The sequence below is a fragment of the Melanostigma gelatinosum genome, assembly GCF_949748355.1.
Source record: "Melanostigma gelatinosum genome assembly, chromosome: 7".
Taxonomy (NCBI): domain Eukaryota; kingdom Metazoa; phylum Chordata; class Actinopteri; order Perciformes; family Zoarcidae; genus Melanostigma; species Melanostigma gelatinosum.
This window is the reverse complement of record NC_136640.1, coordinates 817,372-839,424: the sequence shown is the minus strand read 5'-3', so window position 1 is coordinate 839,424 and position 22,053 is coordinate 817,372. Positions and strand designations below refer to the sequence as shown.

At 45.7% G+C, this 22,053-nt stretch overlaps 1 protein-coding gene across 2 annotated transcripts in view; it reads left to right on the top strand.

Annotated features, from left to right (window-relative positions):
- wdr62 (WD repeat domain 62) overlaps positions 1 to 21,846 on the top strand; it is a 24,221-nt gene extending 2,375 nt beyond the window's left edge. The window contains exons 2-33 of one of the 2 annotated variants that reach the window (XM_079272405.1): positions 1 to 87; positions 202 to 264; positions 604 to 661; positions 741 to 908; positions 996 to 1,133; positions 1,226 to 1,408; positions 2,618 to 2,778; positions 2,857 to 3,028; positions 3,642 to 3,773; positions 3,919 to 4,076; positions 6,692 to 6,783; positions 6,869 to 6,994; positions 7,267 to 7,337; positions 10,078 to 10,199; positions 13,409 to 13,484; positions 13,666 to 13,777; positions 13,861 to 13,924; positions 14,010 to 14,123; positions 14,206 to 14,312; positions 14,470 to 14,522; positions 14,605 to 14,865; positions 18,295 to 18,362; positions 18,427 to 18,521; positions 18,597 to 18,710; positions 18,799 to 18,910; positions 19,001 to 19,079; positions 19,214 to 19,277; positions 19,742 to 20,000; positions 20,126 to 20,379; positions 20,479 to 20,568; positions 20,680 to 20,798; positions 21,466 to 21,846. The exon at positions 1 to 87 is cut by the window's left edge and continues 5 nt beyond it. In XM_079272405.1, the coding sequence (XP_079128531.1) occupies positions 1 to 87; positions 202 to 264; positions 604 to 661; positions 741 to 908; positions 996 to 1,133; positions 1,226 to 1,408; positions 2,618 to 2,778; positions 2,857 to 3,028; positions 3,642 to 3,773; positions 3,919 to 4,076; positions 6,692 to 6,783; positions 6,869 to 6,994; positions 7,267 to 7,337; positions 10,078 to 10,199; positions 13,409 to 13,484; positions 13,666 to 13,777; positions 13,861 to 13,924; positions 14,010 to 14,123; positions 14,206 to 14,312; positions 14,470 to 14,522; positions 14,605 to 14,865; positions 18,295 to 18,362; positions 18,427 to 18,521; positions 18,597 to 18,710; positions 18,799 to 18,910; positions 19,001 to 19,079; positions 19,214 to 19,277; positions 19,742 to 20,000; positions 20,126 to 20,379; positions 20,479 to 20,568; positions 20,680 to 20,798; positions 21,466 to 21,669 (3,976 nt within the window). In that variant the 3' untranslated portion in view covers positions 21,670 to 21,846. Of the gene's footprint in view, positions 88 to 201; positions 265 to 603; positions 662 to 740; positions 909 to 995; positions 1,134 to 1,225; positions 1,409 to 2,617; positions 2,779 to 2,856; positions 3,029 to 3,641; positions 3,774 to 3,918; positions 4,077 to 6,691; positions 6,784 to 6,868; positions 6,995 to 7,266; positions 7,338 to 10,077; positions 10,200 to 13,408; positions 13,485 to 13,665; positions 13,778 to 13,860; positions 13,925 to 14,009; positions 14,124 to 14,205; positions 14,313 to 14,469; positions 14,523 to 14,604; positions 14,866 to 18,294; positions 18,363 to 18,426; positions 18,522 to 18,596; positions 18,711 to 18,798; positions 18,911 to 19,000; positions 19,080 to 19,213; positions 19,278 to 19,741; positions 20,056 to 20,125; positions 20,380 to 20,478; positions 20,569 to 20,679; positions 20,799 to 21,465 lie in introns of those variants that run through there. The other variant, XR_013772139.1, reaches the window with a different exon arrangement.
- Positions 21,847 to 22,053: the final 207 nt, after the last annotated feature.

Here is a 22,053-nt window from a genome sequence, read left to right as displayed (position 1 = left end):
TCTGGAGAAGGTTCTGGGCATCAGCACAGCCAGCAGCAGCAGTTTGACCTCTGACCCAAAATCTGGGCTCATTGCCTACCCTGCAGGGTAAGCCCCGCCTCTTTTGACTCGCCTGTATGGACAGGGCGACGGACAACATTAAGATGACACGTTTGCTGTGATGTGTTTTTTCAAATTTGAATGAACCTGTGTTTGTTTCAGGTGTGTCATCGTGCTGCTTCACCCGAAGAAGAACAAACAGAGTCACATCATCAACACGTCCAGGTAGGATGTGATGGACTCATGAGGAAACACCTGAGAACATGAGATCTTTAACATGCATTCAACATCTCAGGTTCTGCAGCTTCTTCTTGCAGTTATACTTCAGCTAGATTGAAACAAAGAGTTTAAAATCTGTACAAGAAGGGCCGTAGAGCTCCGCCAAGAAGGGCCGTAGAGCTCCGCCAAGAAGGGTCGTAGAGCTCCGCCAAGAAGGGCCGTAGAGCTCCGCCAAGAAGGGCCGTAGAGCTCCGCCAAGAAGGGCCGTAGAGCTCCGCCAAGAAGGGCCGTAGAGCGCCTCGGCGAAACTCAGCAGATTGCAGTAAAGACGTGTTTGTGTTTCAGGAAACCGTTCAGTGCTCTGGCCTTCTCCCATGATGGAAAACACCTGGTCACTGGTGAGGTAGGAGCTGAGTCCCACGCACCTGAGACTGTTGTTGCCTCGAGGTGTGTGTATACCTGAGTGTGCCTGTGTGTTTCAGAGCGGTCACATGCCCTGTGTGCGGGTGTGGGAGGTGGATGGAGGTCAGGTGGCCGAGGTTCAGTCTCATAAATACGGAGTTTCCTGCGTGGCGTTCTCCACCAACAGCTGCTACATCGTGTCTGTGGGATACCAGCATGACATGACTGTTAGTGTGTGGGACTGGAGGGTGAGGACACACACACACACACATCAGTACCTGTTTTTGTACATCATGATGATATTGAGTCATTCCTGTCTTTGTGCCTTTGAGCAGAAAGGTGAGATCATTGCCTCCAACAAAGTGTCCAGCAGAGTGTCCTCCGTCTCGTTCTCTCAGGACAACAGCTACTTCGTCACTGCGGGAAACCGACACGTCAAGTTCTGGTACCTGGACGCCTCCAAAGAGAGACGGGTACCCATCATCTCGTCAGCCAATCACTGCTCGCCTACACTCTCGTCAGCCAATCGGGAGTCTGAACTAACTGTTTTTCATCCCATATTCAGGTGAACAGCACGGTGCCTCTGATTGGTCGGTCAGGGTTGCTAGGAGACCATAAGAACAGCGTGTTCAGCGGGGTGGCGTGCGGGCGTGGCCTCGTGGCATCCAGCACCTACTCCATCACCAGCTCAGGTCTGCTGTGTCTGTTCAACAGCAGCCGACACCTGGAGGCCTGGGTCAACCTGAAGGTCAGTGAGGGGCGCAGGAAAGTACACCCGCACCATGTGAAGTACACCCGCACCATGTGAAGTACACCCGCGCCATGTGAAGTACACCCGCGCCATGTGAAGTACACCCGCGCCATGTGAAGTACACCCGCGCCATGTGAAGTACACCCGCGCCATGTGAAGTACACCCGCACCATGTGAAGTACACCCGCACCATGTGAAGTACACCCGCACCATGTGAAGTACACCCGCGCCATGTGAAGTACACCCGCGCCATGTGAAGTACACCCGCGCCATGTGAAGTACACCCGCGCCATGTGAAGTACACCCGCGCCATGTGAAGTACACCCGCGCCATGTGAAGTACACCCGCGCCATGTGAAGTACACCCGCGCCATGTGAAGTACACCCGCGCCATGTGAAGTACACCCGCGCCATGTGAAGTACACCCGCGCCATGTGAAGTACACCCGCGCCATGTGAAGTACACCCGCGCCATGTGAAGTACACCCGCGCCATGTGAAGTACACCCGCGCCATGTGAAGTACACCCGCACCATGTGAAGTACACCCGCACCATGTGAAGTACACCCGCTCCATGTGAAGTACACCCGCTCCATGTGAAGTACACCCGCGCCATGTGAAGTACACCCGCGCCATGTGAAGTACACCCGCGCCATGTGAAGTACACCCGCACCATGTGAAGTACACCCGCGCCATGTGAAGTACACCCGCGCCATGTGAAGTACACCCGCGCCATGTGAAGTACACCCGCGCCATGTGAAGTACACCCGCGCCATGTGAAGTACACCCGCTCCATGTGAAGTACACCCGCGCCATGTGAAGTACACCCGCGCCATGTGAAGTACACCCGCGCCATGTGAAGTACACCCGCGCCATGTGAAGTACACCCGCGCCATGTGAAGTACACCCGCGCCATGTGAAGTACACCCGCGCCATGTGAAGTACACCCGCGCCATGTGAAGTACACCCGCACCATGTGAAGTACACCCGCACCATGTGAAGTACACCCGCTCCATGTGAAGTACACCCGCGCCATGTGAAGTACACCCGCGCCATGTGAAGTACACCCGCGCCATGTGAAGTACACCCGCTCCATGTGAAGTACACCCGCTCCATGTGAAGTACACCCGCACCATGTGAAGTACACCCCAACCAAGTCAAGTAAATAAAAGCTGATTGTTATTTGGGCGATGTTGTTGTCGTTGGCAGACGTCGTCGGCGAGCTGTCTGGCAGTCAGCGAGGACTTCATCTTCTGTGGTTGTGCTGACGGAGCCATCAGAGTGTTCAGTCCATCCAACCTGCAGTACATCACCACTCTGCACCACCCTCACCGCCTGGGGGTCGACCTCACGCAGAGTGTACAGCACAGGTACAAGTACCACCAACACACTGGGTAGATTATTGAGAGAACACCTGGTGAATACCTGTGTCTCTTGTTACCTGCCAGTCTTGGCGCTCGGTACCCTGACACGATGGCCGTGACCTTTGACCCCGCCGCCCGTCATCTGACGAGTGTGTACAACGACCACAGTGTTTACGTTTGGGACGTCAACGATGTGAAGAGCGCCTGGAAGCTCTACTCTGCTCTGTACCACAGCAGCTGTGTGTGGAGCATCGAGGTACGTCTGCAAATACGACGAGATGTACTTCAGTAATAGTACATATACTTAACATACTGCTGGGAATACTTCATTAATTATCAAAATACTTCAAACAGTACCAGATGTACTTCAGATATTATAGAAATGCTTCAACTTAGGGCTGGGTGGTATGACCAAAAATGCATATCACGGTCATGCATCTCTCTCGCTCTCAAGCATTCCCTGTAGTAGCGCTGGGCGGTATACGGTTTGAATTTCCCGTACGATATGAATCTTTCATACACAGTCATACCGGTGCACAGCCCAAACAACTGTACCGGAGTGTGCATTTTCAGGGTTCACTGTTCTGATAATAAAATAATATATTTATATATATACACATACCCTCCAACTAGAACTAGCTCCGTCCGTAGCACTCCTAGCAGCCAACAATATATTCTGCTGCCTGTTGAAGAGCAGCAGAAGTTGTTTGGGCTGTGCACCGGTATGACTGTGTATGAAAGATTAATATCGTACGGGAAATTCAAACCGTATACCGCCCAGCGCTACTACAACTACTACAGGGAATGCTTGAGTCATGATATAAACACTTCAGATTGTAGATACTAGTACATGTATACTTTGTCCTCAGGTGTATCCAGAGCTGTCCGATGTGTCTCAGGCGTGTCTTCCTCCGTCCTCTTTCCTCACCTGTTCCTCTGATAACACCATCAGGCTGTGGCACATCGACCCCCCCGCAGGACACGGGAACCTCTACAGCAACGTAAGACCAGCTAGAGAACTAGTATCCAAGAGAAAGTGTACGCGAGTATAAGTATACAAGTATTTGAGTGTACTAATAAGGCTCAGGACCAAACCACAGAGCTCGTCGACGTCCTCTCATGAATAACTTCCTGTTTGTGTTTCAGGACCTGCAGAGGATTCTGTATGTGGGGGAGAACGCGCAGGCCGAGGGGGAGAAGGGGGGGGAGGCCGCCGGGGCTGATGGGAAAGCTGGCGTCAGAGTCCTGAGCATCAGTCCTGATGGACAACACCTGGCAGCCGGAGACCGCTGTGGAAACCTGCGGTGAGAAACACGTGATGATGGCGTAATGACGACGTGATGGTGACGTGATTGTGACGTCATGATGGCGTAATGGTGGCGTGGTAATGACGTGATGATGACGTTATGATGGCGTAATGACGTGATGATGACGAGAAGGTGACGTATTGACGTGATGGTGGCGTGATGATGACGTGATGGTGGCGTGATAATGACGTGCTGGTGACGTGATGGTGGCGTGATGGTGACGTGATGGTGACGTGATGGTGACGTGATGGTGGCGTGATAATGACGTGCTGGTGACGTGATGGTGGCGTGATGGTGACGTGATGGTGACGTGATGGTGGCGTGATAATGACGTGCTGGTGACGTGATGGTGGCGTGATGGTGACGTGATGGTGACGTGATGGTGACGTAATGGTGACGTGATGATGACGAGAAGGTGACGTATTGACGTGATGGTGGCGTGATGATGACGTGATGGTGGCGTGATAATGACGTGCTGGTGACGTGATGGTGGCGTGATGGTGACGTGATGGTGACGTGATGGTGACGTGATGGTGGCGTGATAATGACGTGCTGGTGACGTAATGGTGACGTGATGGTGACGTAATGGTGGCGTGATAATGACGTGCTGGTGACGTGATGGTGGCGTGATAATGACGTGATGGTGACGTGATGGTGGCGTGATAATGACGTGCTGGTGACGTAATGGTGACGTGATGGTGACGTAATGGTGGCGTGATAATGACGTGCTGGTGACGTGATGGTGACGTGATAATGACGTGATGGTGACGTGATGGTGGCGTGATAATGACGTGATGGTGGCGTGATGGTGACGCGATGGTGGCGTGATAATGACGTGCTGGTGACGTGATGGTGGTGTGATAATGACGTGATGGTGACGTGATGGTGATGGTGACGTGATGGTGACGCGATGGTGGCGTGATAATGACGTGCTGGTGATGTAATGGTGACGTGATGGTGGTGTGATAATGACGTGATGGTGACGTGCTGGTGACGTGCTGGTGACGTGCTGGTGACGTGCTGGTGACGTGATGGTGACGCGATGGTGGCGTGATAATGACGTGCTGGTGATGTAATGGTGACGTGATGGTGGTGTGATGGTGACGTGATGGTGACGCGATGGTGGCGTGATAATGACGTGCTGGTGACGTAATGGTGACGTGATGGTGGTGTGATAATGACGTGATGGTGACGTGCTGGTGACGTGCTAGTGACGTGCTGGTGACGTGATGGTGACGTGATGGTGGCGTGATGGTGACGTGATGGTGGCGTGATGGTGACGCGATGGTGGCGTGATAATGACGTGCTGGTGACGTAATGGTGACGTGATGGTGGTGTGATAATGGCGTGATGGTGACGTGATGGTGACGCGATGGTGGCGTGATAATGACGTGCTGGTGATGTAATGGTGACGTGATGGTGGTGTGATAATGACGTGATGGTGACGTGCTGGTGACGTGCTGGTGACGTGATGGTGACGCGATGGTGGCGTGATAATGACGTGCTGGTGATGTAATGGTGACGTGATGGTGGTGTGATAATGACGTGATGGTGACGTGATGGTGACGTGATGGTGACGCGATGGTGGCGTGATAATGACGTGCTGGTGATGTAATGGTGACGTGATGGTGGTGTGATAATGACGTGATGGTGACGTGCTGGTGACGTGCTGGTGACGTGATGGTGACGTGATGGTGGCGTGATGGTGACGTGATGGTGGCGTGCTGGTGACGTATTGATGACGTGCTGGTGACTTAATGGTGGCGTGATGGTGACGTGATGGTGACGTGATGGTGGCGTGATAATGACGTGATGGTGGCGTGATGATGGCGTGATGATGACGTGATGGTGGCGTGATGGTGGCGTTATGATGACGTGATGGTGGCGTGATGATGACGTGATGGTGGCGTGATGGTGACGTAATGACGTGATGGTGGCGTGATGGTGACGTAATGGTGGCGTGCTGGTGACGTGATGGTGGCGTGCTGGTGACGTGATGGTGGCGTGATGGTGGCGTGATGGTGGCGTGATAATGGCGTGATGATGGCGTGATGATGACGTGATGGTGGCGTTATGGTGGCGTGATGGTGGCGTGATGATGACGTGATGGTGGCGTGATGGTGGCGTGATGGTGGCGTGATGGTGACGTGATGGTGACGTGATAATGACGTGATGATGGTTGGCGTAGTGCATAATTTTGACTTTTGACTTAATTTTTTTATTTATTTTAAATTTTTTATCTGGCGGATTCGCGGTCCACATAAAATGACGTGGCGGGCCGTATGTTTGACACCCCTGTTCTACACAACCTTTAAGCTAGGGCTGGGCGGTATGACAAAATCCATATCACAGTATTTTTTAAGACTCTACCGGTTTCACGGTATTTTTTCCGTGTCAATGCAGTGGTCCTGCAGCTGAAATACCACCTTATAACCACATTATGGCGCTACAGCTTCTATTCGATTTTAAGGCTGTAACTACGTACGGCTCGTTTGAATAACGCTCGAGCATTTAGAAAATGCAAAAGCCTAAATTCAGGAAAATATAACGTTCTCAGCTGGTCTGGCTGTGGGATCAGGCAGACATTAAATGAGACGTTTTTCTGTGTTCAGTATCTTCGGTCTGGAGTTCCTGGACCAGCTGGTGAAGATCGAGGCTCACGACTCGGAGGTGTTGTGTCTGGAGTTCTCCCCAACGTCCACAGGTGAAGAGCTCAGGTCAAAGGTCACCACCAGGTTTGCAGTTTGGGTCCACGTCGGTGTGACACCTGACTGATGTCGTTGTTTCAGGTATGAATCTGTTGGCCTCGGCCAGCAGAGATCGACTGATCCACATCTTCAACCTGGAGAAGAACTACAGTCTGCAACAGACTCTGAACGACCACTCGGCCTCCATCACCGCGGTCAAGTTCTCTGGTGACGTATACACACTCTGTGTTCATGTCCATCGTTCAGGAAGCTTCTGCTGCAGTAAAAGTACTAATGCCCCATGTACAAGTACAAGGCCTCGTGATGCATATGATATTATCACTTTGTGTTCACGTCATAAAACACTGTTTACACGTCTGTTTAACATACTTTAAAGTACACAAAGTTAACAGTATTTCCCAGCTGGTATTACTTTGTATCACGAGATAAAAACACGACCGTCTCATCTGATAATAACTTCATGTTGTTCCTGTGTTCAGGTGAGAGTCCAGAGGTTCGGATGATCAGCTGTGGAGCCGACAAAAGTATCTACTTCCAGTCCGCTGAACAGGTCTGAACCCACTCCATGTAAAGAGATGACAAGAACAATACAAATACATCCAATACTACCAGAAGTACTTCAATCATGATATAAATACATCCAATACTAGCAGAAGTACTTCAATCATGATATAAATACATCCAATACTACCAGAAGTACTTCAATCATGATATAAATACATCCAATACTACCAGAAGTACTTCAATCATGATATAAATACATCCAATACTAGCAGACTTACTTCAATCATGATATAAATACATCCAATACTACCAGAAGTACTTCAATCATGATATAAATACATCCAATACTACCAGAAGTACTTCAATCATGATACAAATGCATCCAATACTAGCAGAAGTACTTCAATCATGATATAAATACATCCAATACTAGCAGAAGTACTTCAATCATGATATAAATACATCCAATACTACCAGAAGTACTTCAATCATGATATAAATACATCCAATACTAGCAGAAGTACTTCAATCATGATATAAATACATCCAATACTAGCAGAAGTACTTCAATCATGATATAAATACATCCAATACCAGCAGAAGTACTTCAATCATGATATAAATACATCTAATACTACCAGAAGTACTTCAATCATGATATAAATACATCCAATACTAGCAGACGTACTTCAATCATGATATAAATACATCCAATACTAGCAGAAGTACTTCAATCATGATATAAATACATCCAATACCAGCAGAAGTACTTCAATCATGATATAAATACATCCAATACTACCAGAAGTACTTCAATCATGATATAAATACATCCAATACCAGCAGACGTACTTCAATCATGATATAAATACATCCAATACTGCCAGAAGTACTTCAATCATGATATAAATACATCCAATACTACCAGAAGTACTTCAATCATGATATAAATACATCCAATACTACCAGAAATACTTCAATCATGATATAAATACATCCAATACCAGCAGAAGTACTTCAATCATGATATAAATACATCTAATACTACCAGAAGTACTTCAATCATGATATAAATACATCCAATACTAGCAGACGTACTTCAATCATGATATAAATACATCCAATACTAGCAGAAGTACTTCAATCATGATATAAATACATCCAATACCAGCAGAAGTACTTCAATCATGATATAAATACATCCAATACTAGCAGAAGTACTTCAATCATGATATAAATACATCCAATACTACCAGAAGTACTTCAATCATGATATAAATACATCCAATACTACCAGAAGTACTTCAATCATGATATAAATACATCCAATACTAGCAGACTTACTTCAATCATGATATAAATACATCCAATACTACCAGAAGTACTTCAATCATGATATAAATACATCCAATACTACCAGAAGTACTTCAATCATGATACAAATGCATCCAATACTAGCAGAAGTACTTCAATCATGATATAAATACATCCAATACTAGCAGAAGTACTTCAATCATGATATAAATACATCCAATACTACCAGAAGTACTTCAATCATGATATAAATACATCCAATACTAGCAGAAGTACTTCAATCATGATATAAATACATCCAATACTAGCAGAAGTACTTCAATCATGATATAAATACATCCAATACCAGCAGAAGTACTTCAATCATGATATAAATACATCTAATACTACCAGAAGTACTTCAATCATGATATAAATACATCCAATACTAGCAGACGTACTTCAATCATGATATAAATACATCCAATACTAGCAGAAGTACTTCAATCATGATATAAATACATCCAATACCAGCAGAAGTACTTCAATCATGATATAAATACATCCAATACTAGCAGACGTACTTCAATCATGATATAAATACATCCAATACTAGCAGAAGTACTTCAATCATGATATAAATACATCCAATACCAGCAGAAGTACTTCAATCATGATATAAATACATCCAATACTACCAGAAGTACTTCAATCATGATATAAATACATCCAATACCAGCAGACGTACTTCAATCATGATATAAATACATCCAATACTGCCAGAAGTACTTCAATCATGATATAAATACATCCAATACTACCAGAAGTACTTCAATCATGATATAAATACATCCAATACTACCAGAAATACTTCAATCATGATATAAATACATCCAATACCAGCAGAAGTACTTCAATCATGATATAAATACATCTAATACTACCAGAAGTACTTCAATCATGATATAAATACATCCAATACTAGCAGACGTACTTCAATCATGATATAAATACATCCAATACTAGCAGAAGTACTTCAATCATGATATAAATACATCCAATACCAGCAGAAGTACTTCAATCATGATATAAATACATCCAATACTACCAGAAGTACTTCAATCATGATATAAATACATCCAATACCAGCAGACGTACTTCAATCATGATATAAATACATCCAATACTGCCAGAAGTACTTCAATCATGATATAAATACATCCAATACCAGCAGAAGTACTTCAATCATGATATAAATACATCCAATACTGCCAGAAGTACTTCAATCATGATATAAATACATCCAATACTACCAGAAGTACTTCAATCATGATATAAATACATCCAATACTACCAGAAGTACTTCAATCATGATATAAATACATTCAATACTAGCAGACGTACTTCAATCATCCCTTAATGAGCTTCTCTGAATTGTGTCATGGTGTGATGTCACGTATGTTTTGGATGATGCCATGTCTGACGTGGTCCAGACGGCGGAGGGTCCCTGGTTCTCCAGGAGTCACCACGTGGTGGAGAAGACGACTCTGTACGACATGGACCTGGACTCATCCAGGACTCACGTCTCCGTCGCCTGTCAGGACAGAAACGTCAGGTAAGTAGAGAAGGATTCATAACGATCAGAGAGAAGAGAAGGATTCATAACGATCAGAGAGAAGAAGAGAAGGATTCATAACGATCAGAGAGAAGAAGAGAAGGATTCATAACGATCAGAGAGAATAGAAGGATTCATAACGATCAGAGAGAATAGAAGGATTCATAACGATCAGAGAGAAGAATAGAAGGATTCATAACGATCAGAGAGAAGAAGAGAAGGATTCATAACGATCAGAGAGAAGAATAGAAGGATTCATAACGATCAGAGAGAAGAAGAGAAGGATTCATAACGATCAGAGAGAAGAATAGAAGGATTCATAACGATCAGAGAGAAGAAGAGAAGGATTCATAACGATCAGAGAGAAGAAGAGAAGGATTCATAACGATCAGAGAGAAGAGAAGGATTCATAACGATCAGAGAAGAATAGAAGGATTCATAACGATCAGAGAGAATAGAAGGATTCATAACGATCAGAGAGAATAGAAGGATTCATAACGATCAGAGAAGAATAGAAGGATTCATAACGATCAGAGAGAATAGAAGGATTCATAACGATCAGAGAGAATAGAAGGATTCATAACGATCAGAGAGAATAGAAGGATTCATAACGATCAGAGAGAATGGAAGGATTCATAACGATCAGAGAGAATAGAAGGATTCATAACGATCAGAGAGAATAGAAGGATTCATAACGATCAGAGAGAATAGAAGGATTCATAACGATCAGAGAGAAGAGAAGGATTCATAACGATCAGAGAGAAGAAGAGAAGGATTCATAACGATCAGAGAGAAGAAGAGAAGGATTCATAACGATCAGAGAGAAGAATAGAAGGATTCATAACGATCAGAGAGAAGAGAAGGATTCATAACGATCAGAGAGAAGAAGAGAAGGATTCATAACGATCAGAGAGAAGAATAGAAGGATTCATAACGATCAGAGAGAAGAGAAGGATTCATAACGATCAGAGAAGAAGAGAAGGATTCATAACGATCAGAGAGAATAGGATTCATAACGATCAGAGAGAAGAGAAGGATTCATAACGATCAGAGAGAAGAAGAGAAGGATTCATAACGATCAGAGAGAAGAAGAGAAGGATTCATAACGATCAGAGAGAAGAGAAGGATTCATAACGAACAGAGAGAAGAAGAGAAGGATTCATAACGATCAGAGAAGAATAGAAGGATTCATAACGATCAGAGAGAAGAAGAGAAGGATTCATAACGATCAGAGAAGAATAGAAGGATTCATAACGATCAGAGAGAAGAAGAGAAGGATTCATAACGATCAGAGAGAAGAAGAGAAGGATTCATAACGATCAGAGAAGAATAGAAGGATTCATAACGATCAGAGAGAGAAGAAAAGGATTCATAACGATCAGAGAGAAGAAAAGGATTCATAACGATCAGAGAGAAGAGAAGGATTCATAACGATCAGAGAGAAGAAGAGAAGGATTCATAACGATCAGAGAAGAATAGAAGGATTCATAACGATCAGAGAGAGAAGAAAAGGATTCATAACGATCAGAGAGAAGAAAAGGATTCATAACGATCAGAGAGAAGAAGAGAAGGATTCATAACGATCAGAGAAGAATAGAAGGATTCATAACGATCAGAGAGAGAAGAAAAGGATTCATAACGATCAGAGAAGAAGAGAAGGATTCATAACGATCAGAGAGAAGAAGAGAAGGATTCATAACGATCAGAGAGAAGAAGAGAAGGATTCATAACGATCAGAGAAGAAGAGAAGGATTCATAACGATCAGAGAAGAATAGAAGTATTCATAACGATCAGAGAGAGAAGAAAAGGATTCATAACGATCAGAGAGAAGAAAAGGATTCATAACGATCAGAGAGAAGAAAAGGATTCATAACGATCAGAGAAGAAAAGGATTCATAACGATCAGAGAAGAAAAGGATTCATAATGATCAGAGAAGAAGAGAAGGATTCATAACGATCAGAGAGAGAAGAGAAGGATTCATAACGATCAGAGAGAGAAGAAAAGGATTCATAACGATCAGAGAGAAGAAAAGGATTCATAACGATCAGAGAGAGAAGAAAAGGATTCATAACGATCAGAGAGAGAAGAAAAGGATTCATAACGATCAGAGAGAGAAGAAAAGGATTCATAACGATCAGAGAGAGAAGAAAAGGATTCATAACGATCAGAGAGAGAAGAAAAGGATTCATAACGATCAGAGAGAGAAGAAAAGGATTCATAACGATCAGAGAGAAGAAAAGGATTCATAACGATCAGAGAGAAGAAGAAAAGGATTCATAACGATCAGAGAGAAGAAGAAAAGGATTCATAACGATCAGAGAGAGAAGAAAAGGATTCATAACGATCAGAGAGAGAAGAAAAGGATTCATAACGATCAGAGAGAGAAGAAAAGGATTCATAACGATCAGAGAGAAGAAGAAAAGGATTCATAACGATCATAGAGAGAAGAGAAGGATTCATAACGATCAGAGAGAAGAAGAGAAGGATTCATAACGATCAGAGAGAAGAGAAGGATTCATAACGATCAGAGAGAGAAGAAAAGGATTCATAACGATCAGAGAAGAAGAGAAGGATTCATAACGATCAGAGAGAAGAAGAGAAGGATTCATAACGATCAGAGAAGAATAGAAGTATTCATAACGATCAGAGAAGAAGAGAAGGATTCATAACGATCAGAGAAGAAGAGAAGGATTCATAACGATCAGAGAGAAGAAAAGGATTCATAACGATCAGAGAGAAGAAGAGAAGGATTCATAACGATCAGAGAAGAATAGAAGTATTCATAACGATCAGAGAGAGAAGAAAAGGATTCATAACGATCAGAGAGAAGAAAAGGATTCATAACGATCAGAGAGAAGAGAAGGATTCATAACGATCAGAGAAGAAGAGAAGGATTCATAACGATCAGAGAGAGAAGAAAAGGATTCATAACGATCAGAGAGAAGAAAAGGATTCATAACGATCAGAGAGAAGAAAAGGATTCATAACGATCAGAGAGAGAAGAAAAGGATTCATAACGATCAGAGAAGAAGAGAAGGATTCATAACGATCAGAGAAGAAGAGAAGGATTCATAACGATCAGAGAGAGAAGAAAAGGATTCATAACGATCAGAGAAGAAGAGAAGGATTCATAACGATCATAGAGAGAAGAAAAGGATTCATAACGATCAGTAAAGAACACTGAAGCTGAGTGAGTTTCTTTTTCAGGGTTTACAACGTGGAAACTGGGAAGCTGAAGAAGAGTGTGAAGGGCTCGAGCAGTGATGAAGGAGCTCTGCTGAAGGTGAGGACCTGCTGTCAGCTAATGGATCCGCCTCCAGCCGACTCCCACCAGCAGTTTGTCTGCTGTTTGTAGCGTCTGCACGTCTGTCAACTATTTAACAATCAACGAATTGATGCGAGTCGGAAGCGGATGATGACGACTCATTCTGCGATGTGATTGGCTCACACTTTGTCGTCGGCAGGTTCAGATGGATCCGTCCGGGTCGTTCTTCGCCACCAGCTGCTCCGATAAAAACATCGACATCTTTGACTACGAGTCGGGAGAGTGTGTGGCCACCCTGTTCGGACACTCTGGTGAGTAGATCAGGTGTTTGGTTGAAGCGTGTCGTCCTGTTGGTTCATGGGTTGGAGTGAACTGACGGTGTTTGTTTCCTCAGAGATCGTCACCTGTATGAGGTTCAGTCAGGACTGCACACACCTGATCACTGTGTCTGGAGACAGGTAGCGCTATGGTTGCCTCTCTTCTGACCTGTGCTTTGGTAGGAGACTCTTCATTTCTTCAGTAACCATGAACTATGTTGTGTAGTTGTGTGTTTGTGTGGAGGCTGGACTCTCAGATGACCAGCACCATGAGGAAGAGGCGGGGCCTCAAACTGTCCGCCGCACCTGAAACCTGCAGAAACAAACGGCAGAACATCCGGTGAGTGAGACGCTGAGGAACTGGAGGAGTGAAGCGGGCCGGTGTGAGTCTTCAGCGGTTCAGTCTTGTGTTGTTGTTTCAGGAGGGAGACCTTCATCACTGGACCCTCCTCTCAGCTGCCTCAGATGGAGGAAGAGGAGGAGGAAGAGGCCGACCTCGGGACTCCAGCCAGACTGGGCTGTGGTCAGGGTGAGGATGAGGTCTGGGGAAGTCTTCCTGACCTCACCTGGATGTGCAGACTCCTTCCTGTTCCTCCGTAGCGGCGCATTAATAACTGCTCAGAGCGTGATGTGTTCATGAGAGAGCAGCTTGAATCACCACGTTGTTGTTGTTGTTGTTGTTGCAGACGCTCAGCTGCTCCAGACCAACGGGAAACTGCCCATGTGGTTCAGAAAGCTGGTAAATGCAGTTGACTCTCTGAAGTCTTTGTCTGCTCAGGTTACAGATCATCGGTGTGCAGATTGTGTGTTTGTGTGTTCAGCAGGGTGAAGGCGGAGCCTCCTCTAACGTCCAATCGGCCGCTGAGCCTCGTCAGGTGAGGAGCCGGTGGGCGGAGCAGCTGAATCCTCTCACCATCTGCTCCAACTCCTCCCCGAGTCCCACCAGGAGTCAGGAGGAGGAGGAGGAGGAGGAGCCTATGGAGGAGGAGGAGGAGGAGGACTTCCATCCTCAGAGTCTAGAGAGTCTGCTGGGAGGAGAGAAAGAAGAGGAAGATAATGGAGAGGACGAGGAGGAGAAGGAGGTGAGCTCACTGATCATCTGATTACAAGCTGATTGATTGAATATATAGAAAGTATTTGTAGGGAGTTGACCCTCTGAACCTCTGACCCTCTGAACCTCTGGAAGGTTTGGGGCCTTTTCTGCTCCTGTCACATTTCAATATAACCTTGTTTATTACTGTAATATTAAAGTCCTGCTCCTCTATGTAAACTATCTACACACCAGCAGTGGGCCGTCAGGGCCTGCAAGGCCTTCTCTGCTCTCAACAGAATCACAAAGTTAAATCTATTTTATAACTTAATAATCTTTCATAAATACACTACATGTATCATAATATTGTTCCCATTGTCTTATGTTCTCATTGCACAGCTACTGTGTTCCTCAGTTGCTCTGCTTCCAGTGCAGCTTGTTTTAAGTAGAGCTTTTATCCAATCAGATCTCACCTCTGTGTCTCTAGGTAGAACAGAGCCAGAGGCCTGCAGACTCTCAAGTGCATCATGTGCACTTTAAGTGAACGGGGACGATGTTGTTGATTGTCATAGTGTTCAACCAATCAGATCTTTAGTTTGACATGTTGGGCGTATTCTTAGTATTCTTTGTAGGGCTGGGAATCACCAGAGGTCCCGCAATACGATATTATCGCGACACTGCGATATTCTGAGTATTGCGGCAACATATTTTGCAATTTATTACTTTTTTCAACTTCAAGTTATGTCCCCAAAGGAAAACTGTGTCAACATGTTTTGTCAAATAAGATCAAGTTTTCAGTCTGTTCATCTCACCTCAATTATTTTTATTGTCGCAGAATATGATTGTCAAGCAGACAGACTGACCAACAATGTCATAAATGTTGCATGAACCTGACAAACTGAACTGTTCGTATCACTACATCGTCCAACTGAACTAAATGCAAACGTGTGGACTCAGCATATGAACTATAACTGATATAAGTAGGATATTAGAGTTATATAACTCAGTATATGAACTATAACTTGTATAAGTAGGATATTGGAGTTGTATAACTCAGTATATGAACTATAACTTGTATAAGTAGGATATTGGAGTTGTATAACTTGTGATGCGTGGACGTGGAGGCAGAGAGACAGTGATGCACTGGTCTCTCCTCATGAGCCGGCTGCTGTTGGCAGGTTTAACCCCGTTATCTTTGTTTTGACCAACTTCCAACCAATCACGCTGACCCGGGACCTTTGCTGACCTCACGAGAAAACAACTCAGCTCCATCTAGTGGACTGAAGAAGCAATTGATTTGATTTTTCTAAAAAAAAAAGAAATTTCTTTTTTTTAATAGTTTATAGAATAAAAGATCGATACTTGGCGTCCATGTATCGATACAATATCGCCACGCAAAATATCGCGATACTATGCTGTGTTGATTTTTTCCCCACCCCTAATTCTTTGACGTGTCTGCGCTGCTAGCCGGCCTATAACGACGTCAGCGTTCGTGCAGCTCTGCAGTGAGGTGCAGAGTGTGCTGTGATTGGTCAGTGGGCGAGCACGTGACTATCGTGAACTGAAACTTAAGCTGGCAAAACTTAGTCTGAGTAGTGAGAGTTCAAATTGAAAGATATGGAAGAAATTATAACAATGTTTGCATGTTGCTTTGTGGAGATTATAATTTTTTTACCGAGCTTTGTTTTTTAAACACTCAATGGCTGAAGGAGGAGAAACAGATTCGTGAGTTGGGATTTAACCGTGAGATGAAACTCTTAGTCAACAAAGAAAGGAGGATGGAGTTTGTCTTTAAGTCGACTGGTTTGTTTTTGCATCGAGTGTCTGAAAGGCCCTCCAGTGGGCAGCAGAATGTGTTGCTCTGTTGTACATGTGACTCTTGTGAGTTAGTTGTCGTCATTGTGTGAAATAGATTTGGACTGTATGCATTGTCCGTTAATTACGAAGCATACCGTCATGTGCGGAGTTAGTTTGTTCAGCTAGTTAGCATCGTCTCCTAGAACACGTGCGGGGCCTCAGCTGTCTTTTGTTTTGTTTATCCTCTCTTCTCTCTCTTCTCCTCTTCTCTCTCTTCTTTCTCTCCTCTCCGCTTTCTCTCCTCCCCTCTCTCCTCTCTCCTCTCTCCTCCTCCCTCCTCTCCTCCCCTCTCTCCTCTCCTCTCTCCTCCTCGCCTCTCTCCTCCTCTCCTCTCTCCTCCTCTCTCCTCTCCTCTCCTCTCTCCTCCTCTCCTCTCTTCTCCTCTTCTCTCTCTTCTCCTCCTCTCCTCTCTCCTCTTCTCTCTCTTCTCTCTCTTCTCCTCCTCTCCTCTCTCCTCCTCTCCTCTCGCCTCCCTTCTCCTCTCTCCTCCTCTCCTCTCTCCTCCTCTCCTCTCCTCTCTTCTCCTCTTCTCTCTTCTCCTCCTCTCCTCTCTTCTCCTCTTCTCTCTTCTCCTCTTCTCTCTCTTCTCCTCCTCTCCTCTCTTCTCCTCTTCTCTCTCTTCTCCTCCTCTCCTCTCTTCTCCTCTCCTCTCTCCTCCTCTCTTCTCTCCTCCTCTCTTCTCTTCTCCTCTCTTCTCCTCTCCTCTCTCCTCCTCCCTTCTCTCCTCCTCCCTTCTCTCCTCCTCTCTTCTCTCCTCCTCTCCTCTCTTCTCTCTCTTCTCTCTCTTCTCCTCCTCTCCTCTCTTCTCCTCTCCTCTCTCCTCCTCTCCTCTCTCCTCCTCTCTTCTCTCCTCCTCTCTCCTCTCCTCCTCTCTCCTCCTCTCCTCTCTCCTCCTCCCTTCTTTCCTCTCTCCTCCTCTCCTCTCTCCTCCTCTCCTCTCTCCTCCTCCCTTCTCTCCTCTCCTCTCTCCTCCTCTCCTCCTCTCCTCTCTCCTCCTCTCCTCCTCTCCTCTTCTCTCTCTTCTCCTCCTCTCCTCTCTTCTCCTCTCTCTCTCCTCTCGCCCCTCCTCTCTCCTCTCTCCCCACCTCTCTCCTCCCCTCTCTCCTCTCCTCCTCCCTCCTCCTCTCCTCTCTGTGTTCTCTTCCTGTAGTTCAGTCAGAGCGTCTCCTCCTTGTGGTCACATGACTGTTGGTCTCGGATGAATCCATCATGACGTCATAGTTTCACAGTGTAATGCTGTCATCATGTTGAAGTGAACTCTTTATTAGAGGAGACATTTATAATGTGAACATGAAGAATAAAATGTTTGAGATGAAATATCACAAATTTAAACTTTGTTTTGGTTGATTTCTCTGTCGGAAGCGTTCGTCACACATGATGTGTTCAAGAACCGTCGGAAAGATGAGAATCTGATGATTATGACTTGTTCCAGCTTCTGGCTGATAAACGGTGACGTTTCAGAGATTGTTGAAAGGAAACGTGCTGTTCGATCCCGCCGGTGGCGTCTGTGGCTAAACGATGACGAAGGTCTTATTAAAGTGCACAGCTTTCATTGAACAACAATAAGCTGGAAGCATCAGCACCTGTGAGCAGCTACCTGATTGTGTCTGTGTGTGATGTTCAGGTGCTCCAGAATCCAGGTGACAACAGCAGCAGCTACATCCTCTACCCCACCACCGCCTCCTCCAACAGGTGAGGTTCCTGTTCACCTGCAGACGCTCACAGTCACATGACCCTAACACCCGTCTGTTCTCAGGGAGTTCGACGTGGAGGCCGTGACCGACCCTCGGAGTCCAGACTCCGCCTCCTCCGAGGGCTCAGCGGGAAGCGTGGAGCAGCAGCAGGAAGCGGGTCAGAGAGCGGAGAACACGCGTCATGATTTCATTGTTAATGGTGATTATTACTGACACTCGTTTCTCTGCTCAGACACCGACTCGCTCAGTCAGGGCAGCTCTGTGAGCAGTTTGGTTCTGGAGGACGACGAGGACGGGAACTCTCTGAAGAACCACTTTGATACTTTGAGCTTCAGTCTGAGCGACGGTACCGAACCCTCTTCGTCTTCATCATCTTCTTCATCGGTCCGCTCACACGTACGCTGATGTGTGTTTGTGAACTTTGACCTTTTCAGAGAAGTTTGACACCGACCTGAAGTCTCTGCAGCCTCCGGAGGAGAAGCACTACCTGAACCCTCGACTCAGCATCTCCACCCGCTTCCTGTCCCGGTTCCAGGACCGGATCAGGTGAGTGTACCCACAATCCTCTGGGACTCTTGAGGGACAGGTGTGACCATCGTCATGGTGATAACAAGACTTTTTCTGCTGTGTTTTCAGGGCGTGGCCGAGCCGAGCTCCGCCCCCCGTCTCAATCCAGACCAGAATCTCAGAGGAGAGCAACGTGAGCAACACATCGGTACTGAACGCAGCTGAGCAGGATGGCGACTGGCTCTTGCGTGTCATCATTTACCTGATCACCTGCACATTTGCACCTTGTAGAACACCTTGACATTTGGTGAATAGTTTCATGCAGGATTTGTTTGTTTTCAGGTGAGCTCTGAGTTGAGCAGTGATGTCGTCTCAACTGAGTCGAAAGAAAACAGCAGCGGTGGTGGTGAGTCATCACTTTTGTTTTCCGTAATTTAAAACTGTAAACGGGAAGTGTGCGTGTTGAAAGCGTCTATATCAGGTTCCATAGAAAGAACAGAAGCTCCAGGACGCTGCCCTGAGGGACGCGCGCGCGTGTGTGTGTGTGTGTGTGTGTGCGCGCAGTGAGATGCAGCCAGTCAGTCATTCGTCGTAGAGCTTCCTGCATGATTTCCCATCAGCCCCTTCGCCGCCCAACACGCCGCCGCCACACTGTGGTGGTTGTCCAGTGCAGAGAAACGCTGCGAGGTGTGTGAACGTGAACACCTGGGTGTTTTCTTTCTGCTGTAAAACTCACGAGGTCGGAGGTCAAACTGTCTCTTAACCCTCAGTGTGGGTTTGGGTTAACTAAAGGGTCTCCACCTGTTCACCTTTACATTCTACATTTAATCCGTTTCCACTCTTGACCTTCTTCTCCTTCAACCTCATCAGGCGTCACCTCCAGGACTCTGGCGGCCTACAACAGCTGCGTGGTGTCGGCGGTCCAGCAGGCGGCGCCTCGGCTCGGATACCTGGGAACCACCGCCAGCTCCAGGGCCAAACTGAGCCAGGACCCCCCCACCACAGCCCAGGAGGAGGAGGAGGAGAAGGAGAACCTCTCCTCAGACCTCCAGCCTCCTGCCCCCCTGCTGCCTGCTGGTCTGGACCTCCACAGCACCAAACCTGACCCCCATCAGGACCAGACCAGCAGGTAACATCCTGGTCCCACTGGAAAGAGGATAAAGTCGCCATAGTTTTAAAATGAGGTAAAAATATTTTTGGAATAAGTTGTCTTTCTATAAATAACTAACTTCATTTGAATGTGTCTCTCGTCAGTGCCACTCTGTCGTCTCTGGTGTTGGCCACGCCCACCAAGGTGATGTCACAGGGCGGAGTCAGGAGGTTCAGCAGCGTTGAGGAGACTCTGACGACGAATCAGAACCTCACCCTAACACCCGCCTCCTCCGTCACCCTCACAGCCACGCCCACTGCCTGTGACGTCATCACCTCTGACATCATCAGCTGCTCCGCCTCCAGGCAGGAAGAAGAGGGCTCAGGAGGACCCGAGACCAGAATCCGGACTGATCCAGGTAAGAACATTCGACTTTCATTATGATTATTTTTAAATATTTAAACTAATTGTCTAATAATGTGTATTAAATGAGTTTCTGATTGTCTTTTTTTATCAGACCAGTCTCTGGCAGCTGATTCGTTGTCCTCTGACCCGCCCACCTCCTCCTCCTCTCCTCTGTCACAGAAGCCCCGCCCCCCTCAGACAGGTATCTTCCTGTCAAAACATTCATAGACATCGTTCTAGATGTCGTTCCTGCTCCTCAGAGGATGCACCCTGTACATGTGTTCAGGATCTTCGTTTGTTTCTCTTGTTGCAGGTCCAGGTGGTTACGAAGATGACTGTGAAGATGATGAGTCAGTCAGTCTTCAGCAGTGTCAGCAGGTTGCCAACGAGCTGAGACAGACGGCAAGACGAGCCGTCTACCTGTACCGACAGGTGAACTTCCTGTGTGCTGTTTCAGTCTGAATCATGGCTAAGCCCCGCCCCCCTCCGCTGCTGCCCTGTCAGAGCTACGTTACCGTGGAGACCACACTGTCACTAACTGACATCACTGAATTATCTCATTTTATGTAAAAGGAGTGAAAAGGGAACAAAGTCATCAGTACCTTCAGTAGCTGGCTGAGCATAGATGTGCTAACCTGCTACTTAATGCTGAGCTAACATTCTCTGCTACGCTAACGCTAGCTCCACTTATTGTGACAACGTTCTGCTAAACCAGGAACTAAAGATGCTGCGCTGTGATTGGTCAGTCTGTGTTTAGACTCAAGAAAAAAAGTTGCGGGAAAGATGTCGTCATGTTTTGAAAAGTGATTTCAAGAAAAAAGTCGAAATATGAAGTAACATTTGGAGAAAAAGTAAAATACTTTCATCATTCTCTCCAGAGTCACAACAGAATATTTACAACAATAACTTAAAGAAACTAAAATATACAGCAATAACTAGTTATATTAATATAACTTACAAGATATTATTATAATATTAAAACTGCAGAGTACTCATGAACAGTATGAAGTATTCTTAGTTTTATAGATAGTTTTTTTTCTCATTTCTTCCCCTCTGCCTTTTTATAATAAATAATAAATGTATAATAAATGTCCTCCAGCTCGGCGGGTCCGATCGGTGTCTCCAGATGTCGTCCGTCCTTCAGGGTGCGTTTGATGTCGTTCACTCTGAGCTGCAGGCGGTGCTGCTGCGGGGGGGCGGAGTCTCCTCGGCTCGGCTGGAGGATGACGGAACAGCGTCTCTGCTGGAGAAATACTCTGAGCTGCTGGTCCAGATGACCCAGAACAAGCTGAACCGGGTCTGATCCTGTACGGAGGCTCAGAGAGGCCAAAAGTCACTTTACCGGGCGGCTGAGTGACTCAGCTGGTTTTTATCAGTATTCTTAAAGCACCTTACGTTTGTTTTTAACTTGTTTTAAATCACGATCACTGTTTGTACATAAACTGTTTTATGTTTCTTGATAAATCTCAAATAAAATTTGTCTCAAAGTTTTTGTTTTATTTCAGCTTTAGAGAAGACGTTGAATTCAGAAGAAATCAACTTTCTGATTTGAGTTATCTCTCATGATAATACTCTTAAAAAAAATCACCAAACGATGTTATGACACAAAACATTTAGTTTTTTTAATTACGGGAATATTTCTCAGCGAAACAAAAGCTTGTTTGTTTAACTTTATGTTTTAAACAAG